This window comes from Schistocerca serialis, chromosome 2 (genome assembly GCF_023864345.2).
Source record: "Schistocerca serialis cubense isolate TAMUIC-IGC-003099 chromosome 2, iqSchSeri2.2, whole genome shotgun sequence".
In the NCBI taxonomy this organism is placed as follows: Eukaryota; Metazoa; Arthropoda; class Insecta; order Orthoptera; family Acrididae; genus Schistocerca; species Schistocerca serialis.
Window position 1 is genome coordinate 629,560,644 of NC_064639.1, and position 19,032 is coordinate 629,579,675.

At 42.3% G+C, this 19,032-nt stretch overlaps 1 protein-coding gene across 1 annotated transcript in view; it reads right to left on the bottom strand.

The window, feature by feature from the left end:
• Positions 1–552: 552 nt before the first annotated feature.
• LOC126455648 (uncharacterized) overlaps positions 553–19,032 on the bottom strand; it is a 38,285-nt gene continuing 19,805 nt past the window's right edge. Inside the window, exon 3 of the mRNA XM_050091413.1 lies at positions 553–1,022. Within this exon, the coding sequence (XP_049947370.1) occupies positions 805–1,022 (218 nt within the window). The 3' untranslated portion in view covers positions 553–804. The remainder of the gene's footprint in view (positions 1,023–19,032) is intronic.

The window sequence follows — 19,032 nt, forward strand, 5'->3', positions numbered from 1 at the left end:
TTTGTGATTGATCTGTATCACCTAAATACATTATTCTTAACTTACTCTCAGATACTTCTAAGGTCTCAATTACTTCCCTTCAATAGAGCCTCATGTGTAATTTATTCCACCTCTTAAATTTCAGCTGCTAAGTTAACTTTGACACTGAACGTGTCTACAAAGGGCAGAGATTGTTTTAAGATAGACATCGAAGCTCAAATTATTACAAACGGGTGTTATTTCACTTCATGCACATTTCATTAAGACTGTTTCGTAAAACACATTGTTAATGGGCTGCACCAAATAGTGGAGACAACGGAGCTTTAAAATTTCAACGTTTTCTGCGGTAAAATGGATCACTAATTGCCAAATGGTTCAAATTGCTCTGAGCACAATGGGACTTAACTGCAGAGGTCATCAGTCCCCTAGAACTTAGAACTACTTAAACCTAACTAACCTAAGGACATCACACACATCCATGCCCGAGCCAGGATTCAAACCTGCGACCGTAGCGGTCGCGCTGTTCCAGACTGTGGCGCCTAGAACCGCTCGGCCACTCAGGCCAGCCCCTAATTGTCAGTAAAGAAAATTTAATAACACACTCACAAAAATTACGAGATCGAATGAATTTACTATCCTAAACAATTTTCCTGTAAGCGTAAAATTAAAAGCTACATATGACCTTTAATTTATCTTGATTCTTTTTCGTTTGATCAGAAATTCTTTCCATGTTACTGAACAGCCCCTTATAACATATCGGATGAGTGTACTTGCAAATTAATGTTAACTTCACTTATGTTATTTATGACAGAAAGAGATCTTTCTTCAGGCCGCAGGCTTCCAATCGAAAACCTCTCCGCTCTGTTCCGAGCTGGTCTGGTAGCCCTGCGCGGTGGACCGAAGGTTGTTTTTTTCCTCCAGATGCGGTGAGTAGGACAGGTCGTCGTCGTCGTCGTTTGGCCTCAGCTGCCGGAGCTTGCCGCGGGCTGGACACACGTTTCTCACCTTGAAGAAGCAGCGGAACAGAGGCACCAGGGGGAATTCTGCAACAGGGTAGGGAGCGACGTCCAAGTGCTGCCAATTTGTACACAGTTACGTATAATGTTGTACAGGCTTTTTCGTAATTAATGGTTCAAATTTGAACTGATTAAAATACACGATAGTAGAAGGAGGATGATCTAGTGATAACATATCGGTTGTGAGACTGCCGTGCAAGCGAGGTAACTACCCGCCGCTGACCTCAGCATGCAACGATTTGCCAGAGATTACAAGTATATTTGAAATTGAACTTCTCGAGTGAGCCCTCACCTAACGGGGTTCGGCTCTCATTCATTTTTGGAGCATGCAGTAGATGTACGATGTAGCACACTTTGCTGCTGATGTAACTGGATGTAACATGACACCTGACGCACCAATATAGTCCAGTGGTACCTACAGCAGGGAGTGAGCCTTGGCCTACCAAAAACTGGTTCAAATTGCTCTAAGCACTATGGGACTTAACATCTGGGGTCATCAGTTCCCTAGACATGGAACTGCTTAAACCTAACTAACCTAAGGACATCACACACATCCATTCCCGAGGCAGGATTCGAGCCTGCGACCTAAGAGGCAGCGCGGTTCCGGACAGAAGCGCCTAGAACAGCTCGGCCACAGCGGCCGGCTTAGCGTCCAATATCATCTGACTAGTGTCCTTGGGATTTTAATGAGGTTGCTTCAAAAGGGAGGTGTACGAGAAACCCACTGATAACGTTTGAGCTGCAACGAGCTGTACAGGGATGTCAAGATCTACGAGATGATCCGTGGGTACTGGAATCAACTGGTGACTTACTATAGACACAAATGCAGTGTTGCACTCAAAGGCGAGAGGCCACGTGGCACATCTCCTTTACCTGTCAAGAGTAGCAGTAAAATATCATGTAAATCTAAGGTGGAGGTCCCGGTTTAGAGTTCTGCTCCAGTACACATTTTCACGCGGTATCGCTGAATCCATATAAAGTCCAAAGGCAGCTGACAACAACTGTTTTCTCTTTCCTTTTGTGTCTTCCCGCTCCACTCTCAATTTATAATAGACGTATCACAGCTGCGGATTCAATGTGCTGTGTCCGAAAGAACAGACACCGCTCATTCACACAAATTGTAACACGTAACGTTCTGAAGTAGTGCTTGCTAAGGAAGATCAATAGTGAAATTTGAGCACAATTAGGTGGTGATCTGATCATAGAGGTTACAGTTATACATTTGAACTAATTAGGACAACATTTCAGTCTGACATCAATGGTAGCTTCTTACTTAGAAAATCAATCGTTTTTCGACCCATTTATGATGAAACATATTTGCTACTATTATCACATACGTTTACCCGCTTTCATCAGTAAATATAATATCACCTGTATAATTGCACTTAACAAGTAGCATGTCCAATAATGTAATCCAGTGGGCTATGTTATCTTCCATTACAAATACGAAACTTATCATGTACGAGAAACCCACTGATAACGTTTGAGCTGCAACGAGCTGTACAGGGATGTCAAGATCTACGAGATGATCCGTGGGTACTGGAATCAACTGGTGACTTACTATAGACACAAATGCAGTGTTGCACTCAAAGGCGAGAGGCCACGTGGCACATCTCCTTTAACTGTCAAGAGTAGCAGTAAAATATCATGTAAATCTAAGGTGGAGGTCCCGGTTTAGAGTTCTGCTCCAGTACACATTTTCACGCGGTATCGCTGAATCCATATAAAGTCCAAAGGCAGCTGACAACAACTGTTTTCTCTTTCCTTTTGTGTCTTCCCGCTCCACTCTCAATTTATAATAGACGTATCACAGCTGCGGATTCAATGTGCTGTGTCCGAAAGAACAGACACCGCTCATTCACACAAATTGTAACACGTAACGTTCTGAAGTAGTGCTTGCTAAGGAAGATCAATAGTGAAATTTGAGCACAATTAGGTGGTGATCTGATCATAGAGGTTACAGTTATACATTTGAACTAATTAGGACAACATTTCAGTCTGACATCAATGGTAGCTTCTTACTTAGAAAATCAATCGTTTTTCGACCCATTTATGATGAAACATATTTGCTACTATTATCACATACGTTTACCCGCTTTCATCAGTAAATATAATATCACCTGTATAATTGCACTTAACAAGTAGCATGTCCAATAATGTAATCCAGTGGGCTATGTTATCTTCCATTACAAATACGAAACTTATCAAGAAAAGGGGAAACCCGAAGATAAAGAAAAAATTACATATATCGATGGAAGGTAAGACACAACGTGTCGATACTTCACAAACACAGATGAAAGCCAAGTAAAGAAAGTTGCTTTTCCTTCTGAAGTTAATTCTGTCAGCCTTTGTGTTAATTACACTCTCGCACACTTATTACTACCACTGTTTACCTGCTTTACACTGATTTACATAAAGACATCAAATAGACAGAAAAAACTCCGTTTAATACCTAATTGTATTAATGTAAGAAAAAACCATTATTGTCAATGCATTTCTGTTCGTATTGGTAGGTGTGTCAGTTCCCTCAATCCCTACAATACCATTGCTGCACACCAGATGCTCCTACACAGCAAAAATAATTTCAGATACCTTAGTCCCTTCTTTAAAAATTGTTTAATTCGTGTTGTGTTGTGTTGTTATTTAGGAAAATATAGTAATTAATAAATAAACGCATACAAGTTCACAAATTGCAGTTAGATACAAAAGGTGTGGGGGCGGGGGGGGGGGGGGGGGGAGGAATTACGGGAACACCAGAATACAACTTGTTACCATGCCTAAATATAAGCAGGAAAACCGCTGGCATTGAAAATAGCTCCCAGTCCTCTCGGAATGAATAAATACAAGACCTGTACGGTTTTCAAGGGAATCATGTACCATTTTTCCTGCAAAACAGTGACAAGCTCAGAGAGCGACGATGCAGGTGGATAGTGATCTCGCACCCTGCTCTGCAAAGTAGATCACAGAAATTCCATTATATTGAGATCTGGTGACATGGTGGCTAGGGAGGTTGCCACAACTCATCCTCCTGCTCACAAAACCAAGATGTGAGCTGTGTGGAAAAGGATGTTGTCGTATTGGAACAGAACATCACCACTGGGGAACAAACATCGTACCACAGGAGGGACCTGATCAGTCAAAATGGTCGCATAATGCTTGCCAGCAATGCGACCTTGCAGAGTAACCTCGAGACTCACGGAATACCATGTTATGTCTGCCCATAATACTCATTGAATCCTAGTCGTATTTCATTCTTGAGGTGTATACTCAGCCACATGTGTACACTGTGAAATAAGATTCATCTACCGAAGTGGATTTCTTCCATTGCTGCATGGCTTCGGCACCACGTTTCCAATTAATGTCTTTCTGTAGTGATAAGTAGTTGGTCCGCAGCTCGTATCTCGCGGTAGTAGAACCACCAGCAGGGCCTATAACTAAAATCGACTTCAAATATTAATTTACCACTTAAAAGAAGACCGAGGGCCTATAGTAGATATTCGACTGCCGTTAAAAGAGTTCGGCTGCTGAGGGCTCCGTTAAGGTCCCAACAATATGACTAAATGACAAAACAAGGAACAAATAACTGTCTCAGCTTCACGCAACAATTTAAATAATGCACCTGTGCGAACTGACTGAAAATAAATATTCTCACTTTCAATCATTTCGTATTCTAAATTGAAAGACTGAATATGTTATTGAGTGAAACATTACAGATACTGCGCGTGCAATCTTTAATTCTCCAACAGTATTATTTGAAAAGTAATATCAGAAAACAACAATAGCCAGTCATAAAGGCTACACAGCTTTACTCCTGTTGCCTAAAAAAAGCGTCATACATACATCATGCATGTCGGTCAGTCCAGAAATGTCGCAAAATAACTAATATAAGACTTTTATCCTTTCGCCATGGCAACATGGGTTGTGGACTCGCTGCTGTTCGACCAATTGTTCCACGCCTAGACTGCATGTAGCCCCCATCAGTCTCGTGCCCGGCACAAGAAGCTGAATGGCGTCTTGTAACTTCTTTGTCAACTTAATATAACAAACTTCTCCACAGATCAATAATAAAACGACTTTTTCCCCCTCTTCCCTTTCTCTCCTATCACTCATCAACATACTGAATGTAATATTTTTCTGATTTAAATTTGAAATTAATATTTAGATTGGAATGGTGGACAATTTTTACTGGACAGCTGCAATGTGACAATGGTACTTCAGGAATGACTATAATGTTTCGTGTTGTTATGTCCACTAAAATTTTAATTAGTTAAAAACTCCTTCTATAAACTCCTATGCTACGAACACTATTTCAAGAAGCCATAATTTTGTGTTTCTTACTGCCCTTTAGTAATGGGCTCTTCACACCGTCATGAACGAGACTTGGAACAGTGACCGACATGTTTCCAGGTACAACACTCTGGCAAAACGATCAAATAAATGGTAAGGTTTTTCGTTTTGTAGGATGGTCAGATTCAATCTGAAACGATTGTAATGGTTTGCAGGGTAGTCTGTGCTGCCAAATAGTTGTTAAGAAAAATATTTCATACGTTACACCATCCTCGGGTTGATAAAAGTTGAAGTTAGCAAATTAGGCGGCGCGACAATTAAAAGGCCTGCGTGAGATGTTGCCGCCAAAGGCGTTCTTCCTAACACCTGACATGAGAGCGACACAACAGTTTGGCAGTGGATGGTAGGAAGGACTGAATAAGAGACAGAAGCTGAGCAGTCTCGCGCGCAATGACCTGCGCTATGAAAACAACTGGCATGAATTGAATGTGATGCGCCTTTTGAATTTGCGCACAATACGGCCTGACTGGCTAACTGGAATGCTAATGAACTCGGGAAAGGTGCAAGGTATTGATTTTTCTTTTCCGTGATATTTATTTCTCAGCACAACGTACCATACAGCCATACAACACCCTACAAGCTTTCCAGACTGTTTATCACCATCCTATATACATCATAATCCATGAAATAGGATAAAATACTTTGTTACTTAAAGTGCCGGCCGGAGTGGCCGAGCGGTTCTAGGCGCTACAGTCTGGAACCGCGAGACCGCTACGGTCGCACGTTCGAATCCTGCCTCGGGCATGGATGTGTGTGATGTCCTTAGGTTAGTTAGGTTTAAGTAGTTCTAAGTTCTAGGGAACTGATGACCTCAGCAGTTAAGTCCCGTAGTGCTTAGAGCCATTTATTAGTAATGAACATCGATACAGGGAGGTACAAGCAGAGGTTTACATTCAAGTGTTACCTGAAACCTCGTCAGAGTGGCCCAGCAAAGAACTGAGGGATAGTCGCCCAGTTCTCCGCCGTTACAGCTGCACAGCAGCAGGCCCAGGCTGTGATCACAAGAATGCCTAGATATACGAGGGGCGTTCAGAAAGTAAGCTCCGATCGGTCGCGAAATGGAAACGACTATGAAAATCCGATAAAGCTTTGCACAGATGTGTTGGGTAGTGTCTCTAGTATAACCCCAGTTAGCATCACGTCGCTCTTCTCATTTCTGAGCTCGCAGTGAGTGCGTAAAGATGTCTAGAAAATAGTGTCTGCCGCCAAGTACGAGGGCCTGGTGATAAATTTCGCCTGAAGCTATGCAGCTAACATTACATAACTGTCGTGCTGTTTCGTCTTCACGACAATTCTCAGCCGCATTCTGCAGGGGCAATGAAGATGCTCCTGCATCGTTTTCAGATGGAAATGTTAGATTACCCACAATACAGTCCGCAATTGTCTCCCCCTGAGTTTCATCTCTGGTCACATGAACCGCTGTCTTTGAAGACCACATTTTGACACAGACAACGAGGTGTAGGCCAGCGTGGAGAATTGGCGGAAAGCACTGGCGGCTGCCTTCTATGATGAGGCTATTGAAAAGTTGGTACAACGCTATGACAAAAGTCTAAGTCAGAACGGCGACTACGTAGAGAAGTAGCTGAAAGGTGTAGCTAATTGTTACAAGTAAAACATTTCTGATGTTCACTGTGGTTTCAATTTGGCAATCAATCGGAGCTTACTTTCTGAACAGGCCTCGTAATACGTGTCTTGTGCATACTACGTGGTATGGTAAAACGCTCCGCAGCACCAAATTTATAGAGTATATTTTTTGTTACTGTCCTGTGATTATCCGCTGCTCGTATTCTCGCGGTAGAGTTCTCGCTTTTCGCGCACGGGGTCCCGGGTTCGATTCCCGGCGCAGAGAGGGCTTTTTCCCTGCTTCGAGATGACTGGGTGTTGTTGTATCATCTTCATGCAATGTCAAACCACTCCACTAGGACCTTGCCTAGTACGGCAGTACGAGTCTCCCGCATCGTTCCCCTACGCTCTATAACGGAGTCTGGGACTTCTTCATCATACTGTGATTTAAATAATGACCGTGGATCATCCGTAGTTATCTCTCTCTCTCTGCTTCTGGTTGTAGATGTACTGGTTGAAATTTTTTCAACACTTTCAATTCGTAAAGGAACAGCAAATCAATTTTACATAATCCCTTGTGATACAGCTCCTTTATATTGCCTATACATTGTGAAAATACTTACATCGCTTTATATCAAAAGCTTTATTATGGGGTACCATGTGCCTGTTCTAATGCTGCAACGACCCCCAGTGCTGACATAAAAACCATTGTTACTGATGCACTGCCGCTTTATGTTTCACTTGAAGAATGTAAGTCACTAAAGCTGTTTCATATCTGCTCAGCGCTCACCTCGCCCACTATTAAACCACTGCATAACCGCACTCTACAAAGGCTTTCTCCCCATCCATTCAGGACATCGGGACGTTAGGAAAAGTTTGAGCAGCAACAGATAGGTGGTGTGTTGTGCTTCGTCCTGTTCTGACCTGCCGTAAGACAGATTCTGAAAATCGTGAGAAGGAAAATCGTGAGAAGGGTGGTGGAACAGACTGACCTGATGAAAGTGAGAGTACGTTGTTGCGTAATTACGGGAAAGTTCCGGTAACTATACCGCAACTACAAAGGATTGCATCGACGTGCCGCGTACTTTCCTGTGATAGCGTACATTTGTCCCTGTTATGTAACATGTTTCTCAGGGAACAGTAATAATATTTGCTTGTCAGTTCAAAAGGTACTTACCAACGATTGGAAGTATATTCATCCATTTAAAGTAAATGGTGATTCATAATCCGTCTTTTCTTGTGTATTAGTGACAAGGCACGAGACATGCTAGCCACTGTGGCTACATCACATGCCAAAGCTTACTTTCTATCTTGTGAACCATCTGTGAAGTGAAAGTGCAGTCCACGGTGCCTGGGCAAAACAGCAAGATGGTCGAATCAGACAATGTGGTTTTCATGCAAGAACTGTCAACTAAAAGTAAAAAACGGTGTGACAAAGTCCATATGGCTAACAGCGAACTCAGAATTAATGTTTTGCTGAAGAGTGTGCTGGAAAGCTCCAAAGCTTGGAAGACAATAATACACTACTGGTCATTAAAATTGCTACACCACGAAGATGACGTGCTACAGACGCGAAATTTAACCGACGTGAAGAAGATGCTGTGATATGCAAATGATTAGCTTTTCAGAGCATTCAGATAAGGTTGGAGCCGGTGGCAACATGAGGAATGCTTACAACCGAATTGTCATACACAAACAGTAGTTGACCGGCGTTGTCTGGTGAAACGTTGTTGTTATGCCTCGTGTAAGGAGGAGAAATGCATACCACCACGTTTCCAACTTAAAGAAAGGTCGGATTTTAGCCTACCCCGACTGCCGTTTATCGTATCGCGACATTGCTGCTAGCTTTGGTCGAGATCCAATGACTGTTTGCAGAATATGGAATCGGTTGGTTCAGGAGGGTAATACGGAACGCCGTGCTGGATCCCAATTGCCTCGTAACACTAGTCGTCAAGATGACAGGCATCTTATCCGCATGGCTGTAACGGGTTGTGCAGCCACGTCTCGATCCCTGAGTCAACAGATGGGAACGTTTGCAAGACAACAACCATCTGCACGAACAGTTCGACGACGTTTGCAGCAGTGTGGACTATCAGCTCGGAGACCATGGCTGCGGTTATCCTTGACGCTGCATCACAGGCAGGAGCGCCTGCGATGGTGTACTCAACGACGAACCTGGCTGCACGAATGGCAAAACGTCATTTTTTCGGATGAATCCAGGTTCTGTTTACAGCATCATGATAGTCGCATCTGTGTTTGGCGACATCGCGGTGAACGCACGTTGGAAGCATGTATTCGTCATCGCCATACTGGCGTATTACCCGTCGTGATGGTATGGGGTGCCATTGGTTACACTTCTCGGTCTCCTCGTGTTCGCATTGACGCACTTTGAGCAGTGGACGTTACATTTCAGATGAATTACGACCCCTGGCTCTATCCTTCAGTCGATCCCTGCGAAATCCTACATTTCAACAGGATAATGCACGACCGCATGTTGCAGGTCCTGTACGAGCCTTTCTGGATACAGGAAATGTTCGACTGCTGCCCTGTCCAGGAGATTCTCCAGATGTCTCACCAACTAAAAACGTCTGTTCGATGGTGGCAGAGCAACTGGCTCGTCACAATACGCCAGTCACTACTCTTGATGAACTGTGGTATCGTGTTGAAGCTGCATGGGCACTTGTACCTGTACTCCCCATCCAAACTCTGTTTGACTCAATGCCCAGGCGTATCAAGGCCTTTATTACGGCAGGAGGTGGTTGTTCTGGGTACTGATTTCTCAGGATCTATGCACCGAAATTGCGTGAAAATGTTATCACATGTCATTTCTACTATAAAATATTTGTCCAATGAATACCCCTTTATCATCTGCATTTCTTCTTGGTGTAGCAATTTTAATGGCCAGTAGTGTAATTCATTAGTACAGAGAGTTTGCAGACATAGGAAAAAATTTTCCTCGCCAGAGCTCACGTGTTCATAGGTCAGGCACCAAAGCATTAGAGAATTGCAACAACCAAACCAAGATCAATTCACAGAAGTGCTGTATTTCGTGACGATTAGAGATGTAAAAGAAGTCCCGAATAATTTTTGATTCAGTTTCTATCAAAATTGCTTTAAGAAAGGTGGAATTCGTCTTCCTCGTTTTTTGGTACATAACGACATGTAACGTCGAATTGAAGATCTTTGAGCTTCTACATTTTCATATACTCCCATTTTGAAGCTCTGAACAATGGCGCGGTGTTTCTAGAGTCAGCAACTAGGGCGCGTCGCGAATTGTCAGCAGCATCGCTTTGCCTGTGTTAAATGTGCCAACGCGCACACTGACAACACATGCAAAAAGCCTCAGCGACGACGAAGGCAGCGCGTGAGAGACAGCGGAGGACGCACTCCGAGTTGGCGGGGCTCCAGCACTTTCCGAGATACAGAGAAAAACAGGTTAAGGCAACAGAACTAGAATATGATTCAGAGATCCAATAACTAAGATGCGAATATAAGAAACCGAAGGGCGAGAAAAGAGAACGGTAAAACACCTATAAACAACGAATAGAGCAAGTGAGTAAGATCCTGTCCCCTTCTTCTCCCCACGAGAAGAAGATACGAGCAGCAAGAAACCAACCAGAAAGACAAAGATTGGACTAGAGTCCTAAACAAGGTATTCATTCCTTTAGTATGAGACAGTGAATTTTGCACGACTTCAAATGGAGTCCACGAGTTAACTGAGGATCTTTTTCTTACCTCTTCAACAATCAGGTTGGTCAGCATCACGTTACCGTACATTTCCGTCTTTTCTGCCTTCGTCCTTCCTCTTGAGAGCGGTAAAGGTGGTGCAGCTGATTTCCTCCAGTGTCCTAGTCTCGGACTGCGTCTTTTATTTTCTGCTTCTACTGTCCTTTCATCATGCTTCAAATGATACTATCATGTCTCTGCACATGGACGATCCATGAGTCCCGAAACTCTTTACCTTCAGGAGACTAGGTTTCTCTTCCTCCACTCCGTAGTACCTCTTCATTTGATAGCTTTTCTACCCAGGAAATCTTGAGCACTTTGCTGTAGCCCCACATTCCGAGCGCTGCTACTGTACTTTATGTTTTTCTGCTATCCCGGCTGTCCATTCTTCATTTCCGTACATCAGCACAGTCCCAACAAACGTCTTCATGAGATTTCCCGTGAGATGTTTATCTATGCTCCTGGGTGTGAAAAGACTTCTTCTCTCGTTAAAAACAGCTTTTCTCTGGTTGATTCTGCATGCAATATCTTTCCTTAACCTTCCGTCTGATGAAATTTTACTCCCTAGGTAGCAAAGTGCGCAAGGGTGTGCAGTCGCACAGTGTTAAGTATATGTTTTCCACAAAGATTTTTGTTTCAACATTATTAATTTTCATACTGTATGGAGAGCTGAGGATGTTTTCCATGTGGACCAGCATTTCTTATAATTGTTCGGAATCATCACTTAACACTGCCATATCATCGGCAATAAGTTCAGCGAGAAGAAATAAAAATCTTGAAGTTTCCCAATGACTTGTAATTCTATTAATTCTGTCAGAGACGGCAGAGGACTTGGAATAGCAACCGAACGGAATGGACAGTGCCTTGAAAGGAGGCCATCAACATAACTAAAGCAAGAATAATGGAATTTAGTGGAATTAAATCACGTGATTCTCAGAAACAAGACTGGGAAACGAAACAAGTAATGTAGTAGATGAGTTTGTTATTTGGGCAGCAGAATAAATGGTTCAAATGGCTCTGAGCACTATGGGACTTAACATCTGTGGTCATCAGTCCTCTGGAACTTAGAACTACTTAAACCTAACCAACCTAAGGACATCACACACATCCATGTCCGAGGCAGGATTCGAACCTGCGACCGTAGCGGTCACGCGGTTCCTTACTGAAGCGCCTAGTACCGCAAGGCCACACCGGCCGGCGCAGCAGAATAACTGATGATGGTAAAGTTAGAGAGGATATAAAATGTAAACTGTCAACAACAAGGAAAGCGTTTATCAAGAAAAGAAATTTGTTACCATCGAAAATAGATTTAAGTAGTAAGAAGTCTTTGCGGGAAGTATTTGTCTCGATTGCAGCCGTATATGGAAGTGAGACATGGACGATGAACAGTTCAGATAAAAAGAGAATAGAAGATTTTGAAATGTGGTGCTGCAAAATAACACTGAAGATTAGATGGTCAGATCACCTGACTACAAGAAGGGATGGGTTGGTAAAACTCATTTTGAGACATCGCGGATCCACAATTTAGTTTTAGCGCAAAGAGTGTGGGGGAGGGTGCTAAACTGTAGAGGGTGATGAATAGATGAATGAATGAAGCAGGTTCAAATGAATGTAAATTGCGTTATTTATTCGGACAGGAAGAGGTTCACGCAGGTTATTGTAGCATGGAGATCTTCATCACACCAGTCTTCGGACCGAAGACCACAACAACAACAACAGTAAACTGCAGCTTGTCTATTTTCTTACCATTAATTTAAATTCCTCACACAGCTCCTGGTTTCTCCCTAGCTTCATCTACTGCCGCCTGAAAGAATCCACTGAACTAGATAGGAGGGAGTGTACAACCCTTACATCCTGCTTAACTTTGGGTTCTTCTTGATATTCTCCACGCCTTATCACAGACAACTCGTCTCTGTACAGTCTCTGAATTACTATTCTGTCCTCGTACTTTATGCAAGTCTCTACCATCATCTTAAAAGGCTGTAGCCAGTATATTCTGCCAAATGATTTTTCTAAGTCGATGAAAGCAATATTGTGTCTTGCCCCTCTATTAGCTTTTTCTCAAGATCAACCGTAGGCCAAATATTGTTTTTGTGTGCCTACATTTTTTCATTGATTCTGCGTGACCACTGAATCTATCCTGCCTTCTATCCACCCTAGAATGATAGAGGTCAGTATCTTCGAGGCGTGTGTTACCAAACTGAGAGTTGTATATTGTTCATATTGGTCTGCAAGTGCTTTCATTGCTATTGGCACATTGATACATTTTTTAATGTTTGTTGGGTGCTCCTCTATTTCGTATACAGGGTGTTACAAAAAGGTACGGCCAAAGTTTCAGGAAACATTCTTCACACACAAATAAAGAAAATATGTTATGTTGACATGTGTCCGGCAACGCTTACTTTCCATGTTAGAGCTCATTTTATTACTTCTCTTCAAATCACATTAATCATGGAATGGAAACACACAACAGCAGAACGTACCAGCGTGACTTCAAACACTTTGTTACAGGAAATGTTCAAAATGTCTTCCGTTAGCGAGGATACATGCATCCACCCTCCGTCGCATGGAATCCATGATGCGCTGATGCGCCCCTGGAGAATGGCGTATCGTATCACAGCCGTCCACAATACGAGCACAAAAAGTCTCTACATTTGGTACCGGGGTTGCGTAGACAAGAGCTTTCAAATGCCCCCATAAATGAAAGTCAAGAGGGTTGAGGTCAGGAGAGCGTGAAGGCCATGGAATTGGTCCGCCTCTACCAATCCATCGGTCACCGAATCTGTTGTTGAGAAGCAAATGAACACTTCGACTGAAATGTGCAGGAGCTCCATCGTGCATGAACCATATGTTGTGTCGTACTTGTAAAGGCACGTGTTCTAGCAGCACAGGTAGACTATCCCATATGAAATCATGATAACGTGCTCCATTGAGCGTAGTGGACGAAACTAAAATGAGCTCTGACATGGAAATTAAGCGTTTCCGGACACATGTCAACATAACATCTTTTCTTTATTTGTGTGTGAGGAATGTTTCCTGAAAGTTTGTTCGTACCTTTTTGTAACACCCTGTATAACGTAAGAAATGGACCAGCTCTCCACTGTTCTCCAGCGACCTTGACGATTCCTAATGGTGTATCATCAACTACAGTGGCTTTCCCAGCTTTTAGCTGGCAGAATGCAACCTCTAACTGACTGCTCAAGATATAGCCTCCGTTTCTTCCAGATAGATTTCCTCAGCGTTCGCCAGTATCAGATCTTCATTATTTCCTCCATATTCCTTCTACCTTTCTACTCTGTCTTTCTGTTTATGTAATACTATTCCATCTTCATTCTGGACTCAACTGGATTTTATTTGCCTGTTTCCAAAGTACTGTTTAAGTGACTAATAGGCAGATTCCTGTCTTAATCTTTTCATTCGCCTCTTTGCACTGGTCCTCCAAGAATTGTTGTTTACTCTTCTTTTACTCTCGGTTGATTTCATTCCTCACTACTTTGTGAACTGCTACTAGGATAAATTTGTTAATTAACTAACTGACAAAGATAAGACAGGTACTGCATTAAAAAACTCTCCTTTGAATTTTTTTGCCTAGATGCATACATTATATAATATTTAAATGTCTAATACAAACCATCTGTCAAAAAATTTTACTATAGATGAATGTGTTTTCTTCGTGGCTGCTGTAAGAAGAGAACGGCTTAGGTGCAGGATGAGTTGGCGGTCGGAGGTCTCTGCATCTCCGGTTCTCAGATAACGCCAAGCAGAGTCGGAGAAAAACTGCTACAACTCGCGATGAAGACGCCGTCTCTCTTAGCAGCTATAATCTTCACAGTCACCGTAAATTTTCATTTCTGGAAACACTTTCAGAATGATAAGGCTGAACAACAGTGGCTGTATGATATCTTCTGACTAACAAACTGGTCGCTAAGGGAACGTCTTGAACATACAAACTGTCGGTGAAATATTGCGCGTCGTTCGGATCGTGACAGTAGCAGATTCACCCAGTATTGCTAATTCACGAAGAAATAACTATGCACTATACTGCTTAACACACTAATACTTTTTATGAAAGTCCGAGGAACCAATATCGAATAAAGGTTCGTAAACGATATTTATCTTCTTTCTTCCACAAATTCAATTTTTATTCGTGATAATCACGATTACATGTTGACCTCTGCACTTCAAATTAGTTCTTTATTCAAACTTATCTCCAACAATTCTAAAAAAAACATAGATGCTCCTTTTTTTTCAGCAAAGAGCATTGTCGTCAGAGCAAAGAGCATTCTCGTATCAAATTACGGTAGAGCATCATCGCTGGCACTCGCAACCGAAATATTGCAATCATAGTACATTAAGTAGGGACATTAAATCTGTACTCCCTCAATTTGGTCTTGCTTCAGATTAGATCATATTATTTTCTTTATTATGCATTCTTTTTTTTTGCTTTGCAGTCTATCTCCTTACACTCGTTTGCTGCTTATAGGATATTCTCCTTGAGGGGACTCCTAACTGTCTACAAGGTTTCTAGTGCTTGTTCCTCGTATGCCGACCTATTCATATCATCCTTTACTCATTTCATCCTATTTCTCACAAGTTCTTTTCGGAAGGCTTTTGAACTTCATATCACATTCTCCTGTCACTATGTTATGGGCACTATCAATGTCTGGACCTGGATTGTTTCTACAGCCTCTTATTTGATTGTGTCTCATTAGAATCATGTTGATCTGATAACTGTTCATACCACCAAGTGCTTTCCAAGTATACCTTCTCTGTGGATGGTGTTGTAACCACGTGATACGTACTAGATGATGTTCTGTTGGGAATCCTTCTAAATTATGCCCCCTCCGCCCTTCGTTTATTCCTCCACGCCCAAAAGATCCGTTTATAGTCCAATCTCTTCCTTCTCCTACCGATGCATTCCAATCTCCCATAATGAATAGGTTGCCTCATCCTTTGAGGATGCTAGGATGATTACAGCATCTCAGTGTATGCTATTTCCACTTCTTCTTCGTCATAAGACAATGCCGGCATTTACACCTGGATTTCACTGTCTTCCTCATTTTTGTGTGAAACTGTACAAATAGTATTCTTCCGCCTGTTTCTTGGTGACCTTCTACTCTACGTCCGAGCTCCCTGCAAAGGACTGCTGCTACCCATCCTATCCATGTAATAATGCCAGCAAAGTAGCTCAGCGTGATTTTTCATAGCTATGGCTGCCCTCCGAACTTAAAAAAAGAAGAAAATCCGAGTGAAGTATTCAAAGATGAATCTGAATGGTCGTCATGTGACGTCCACACAGAGAAAATGAGGACAATGAGGAGCAAAATGAAGAGGTAGTGGGCAAAAAAGTGGTAGCATCTTTGAGTACTACTCAGTAAGTCGGAGGTCCCGGCATAGAATGTCCCCTCTGCTTAGATTTTGTATGAAAATCATTAGGAATGATGTCGAAGACTTCCGGCGTGAGAAATCACCCCCGTTCTGCCAACGGCCTTATGAAAGAGGGCTGAGAAGCGGGCGGAGATTCATGACCACTCTCTTGCCCTCGGGGTGGGAAATTGCTCGTAAAAGGCGGAAGAATCAATAGCGATCAGTGACATTAGGATGAAGAAGATTACGGAACCCACTGCTTTAAAGACACAGGACGTGCGACCTGTAATTGAAAAAAAAAATGTCATGATGATTTCGCCGTTGGAAAAAGATTCCGAAATAGCCTCCATTCCAGTTCCTGCAAGGAGACTGCCAAGGGGCAGGTGACCATGAGAAAAAGATTGAATAACAAACTAAACAGTAACGTTCAACGACTCTAAGCGTGGAATGTAAGGCGTTTGAATATCGTAGACAAATCAGAAAATCGGAAAATCTGAGGCTCAAGCCAGATGCATTGGGGGTCACTCAAATGGAAAGATGACAAGGATTTCTGGTCTGACAAGTATAGGGCTATACCAATAGCAACAGAAAGTGGTATAGAGGAGTAGGATTCATTACGAGTAGGTAGTTAGGGAAGAGTTCAGTCACAATGTTGTCATTATCAGAATCGACAACAAACCGACACCGATAACAATAGTTCAGGTATAATTCCAACGTCGAAATTAGAAGATGAAGAGACAGAGGAAGTATATGAGTGTACTGAACGGGTAATTTGTTCGTAACGGGAGATGAAAATCTAGTAGTCGTGGGGAACTCGAATGTGACTGTGTCGAAAGGAGTGGAAGAATGAATTACTGGAGAATAAGGGCTTGATAGTAGCAACGAGAGAGGAGAAAGAGTAATAGAGTTTTTCAATAAATTTCGGTTGGTAATAGCGAATACTGTGCTCAGCGCTAACAAGAGGAGGAGGTATACTTGTAAAATGCTGGGAGATACGGGAATATTAGGGTTTGATTACCTCACGGTGAGGCAAAGATCCGAAATCATATATTGGATTTTGAGGCGTACACAGGAGCGAATACAGACTTACATCACAATTTATTGATGATGAAGATTAGGTTGAAGTTAACAAAAGGAGTAAGAAAGAAACAGTGTGCAAAAAACTGGCATACTTAAGTGCCAGGAAACGAAGAGATACACTTGAAGTTCTCTGAGGCTATAAATGCTGCAATAATGAATAGCTCAGTAGGAAATTCACTTCAAGAGGAATGCAGACATCTCTAACAAAGACAGTCACAGAAACTAGAAATATTACAAGGATAGTGACTGCGAAAAAACCATGGTAACAGAAGAAATACTTCAGTTTATGGACGAAAAAGTAAGTACAAAAATGTTCGGAAAAATTCAGGACTACAGGTATAGGCTACAAGTACTTACGAATGGAATAAATACGAAGTGCATGGAACCTAAGGTGGGATGGGTGCTTGAAAATCCGAAGGAATCGGGAAAGAAATGATTGTCGGAAGGACTGACTCAGCATACAGAAAAGTCAAAACAGCCTGCGGTGAAATTATATAAAGCAAGGACGATAACATTAAGAGTACAGTGGAGATTCCACAGTTCAATGCAGAGTCTAGAGCAGATCGAGATTTTGTGTGATGAGTTGATGTAAGTTGAAACGGAAGTCGACAGGGAAGAAAACTGTGATCCAATGTTTGAACCTGAATTTAAAAGCGCTTTGGACTAATTCGGATCAAATAACACAAGGTGGATAGGTACCATTCCATCAGAAGTTCTTAAACAATTGGAGAAAGTGGCAACAAAACGAATACTCACTTTGGTGTGTGGGATATATGAGAGCGGCGGTATACCATGAGACTTTAGGGAATACATCATCCACAATCTGCGAGAATTGTGGTACAATTAGCTTAACAGCTCATTCATCCAAGTTGCCGAGAAGAATAGTAATTAGAAAAAGGGAAAACCTGACTGTGTGTTAGATGAGTACCACTTTCGCTTTAGGAGAAGTCAAAGGTATCAGGGAGGCAGTTCTGATGTTGCGATTGACAATAGAAGCAAAACTGTTCAACAACCTAATAATGAGAAAGATGTTCGAAACTGTGAGAGAAATAGGTGTAAGCTATAGGGAACGACGTGTAATATATAATATGTACAAGAGCCAAGAGGGAATAATATGACTGGACGACCAAGAACGTAGTGCTTGGTTTAAAAAGTGTGTAACGCAGAGTTGTATTCTTTCGCCTCTACTGTACAGTCTATACAACGAATAAGCAGTGACGGAAATAATGGTTCGACAGTGGCGTTAAAATTCAAGATGAGTGGATATCAATTATAAGATTCGCTGACGACACTGCTGTTCTCAGTGATAGTGGAATAGAATAGAGAGTCTCTTGAGATGAATCAAGTCTAATGAATACAAAATATGAATTGAGAGTAAAATTAAGGAAGATGACAGCAATGAGAAGTAGAAGGAAAGAGAACAAAGAGAAACTTGACATTAGGATTCTGGAAAGCGAAGTTACGAAATTCTGCTATCTAGGCAGTAAAATAATCCATGATGGACGGAACAAGGAGGATATAAGCAGAATGAGATTTTCACTCTGCAGCGAAGTGTGCGCTGATATGAAACTTCCTGGCAGATTAAAACTGTGTGCCCGACCGACACTCGATCTCGGGACCTTTGCCTTTCGCGGGCAAGTGCTCTACCATCTGAGCTACCGAAGCACGACTCACGCCCGGTCCTCACAGCTTTACTTCTGCCAGTATCTCGTCTCCAACCTTTCCAAACATTACAGAAGCTCTCCTGCGAAACTTCTATAAAGTTTGGAAGGGTAGGAGACGAGATACTGGCAGAAGTAAAGCTGTGAGGACGGGGCGTGAGTCGTGCTTCGGTAGCTCAGATGGTACGCCTGCACGGTAGCTCAGCGTGTTCAGTCAGAGGGCTAGCTGCCCTCTGTAATAAAGAAACTGATTTAATGGATCAACAACGAACTGAAACGGGTATCTTTCGACG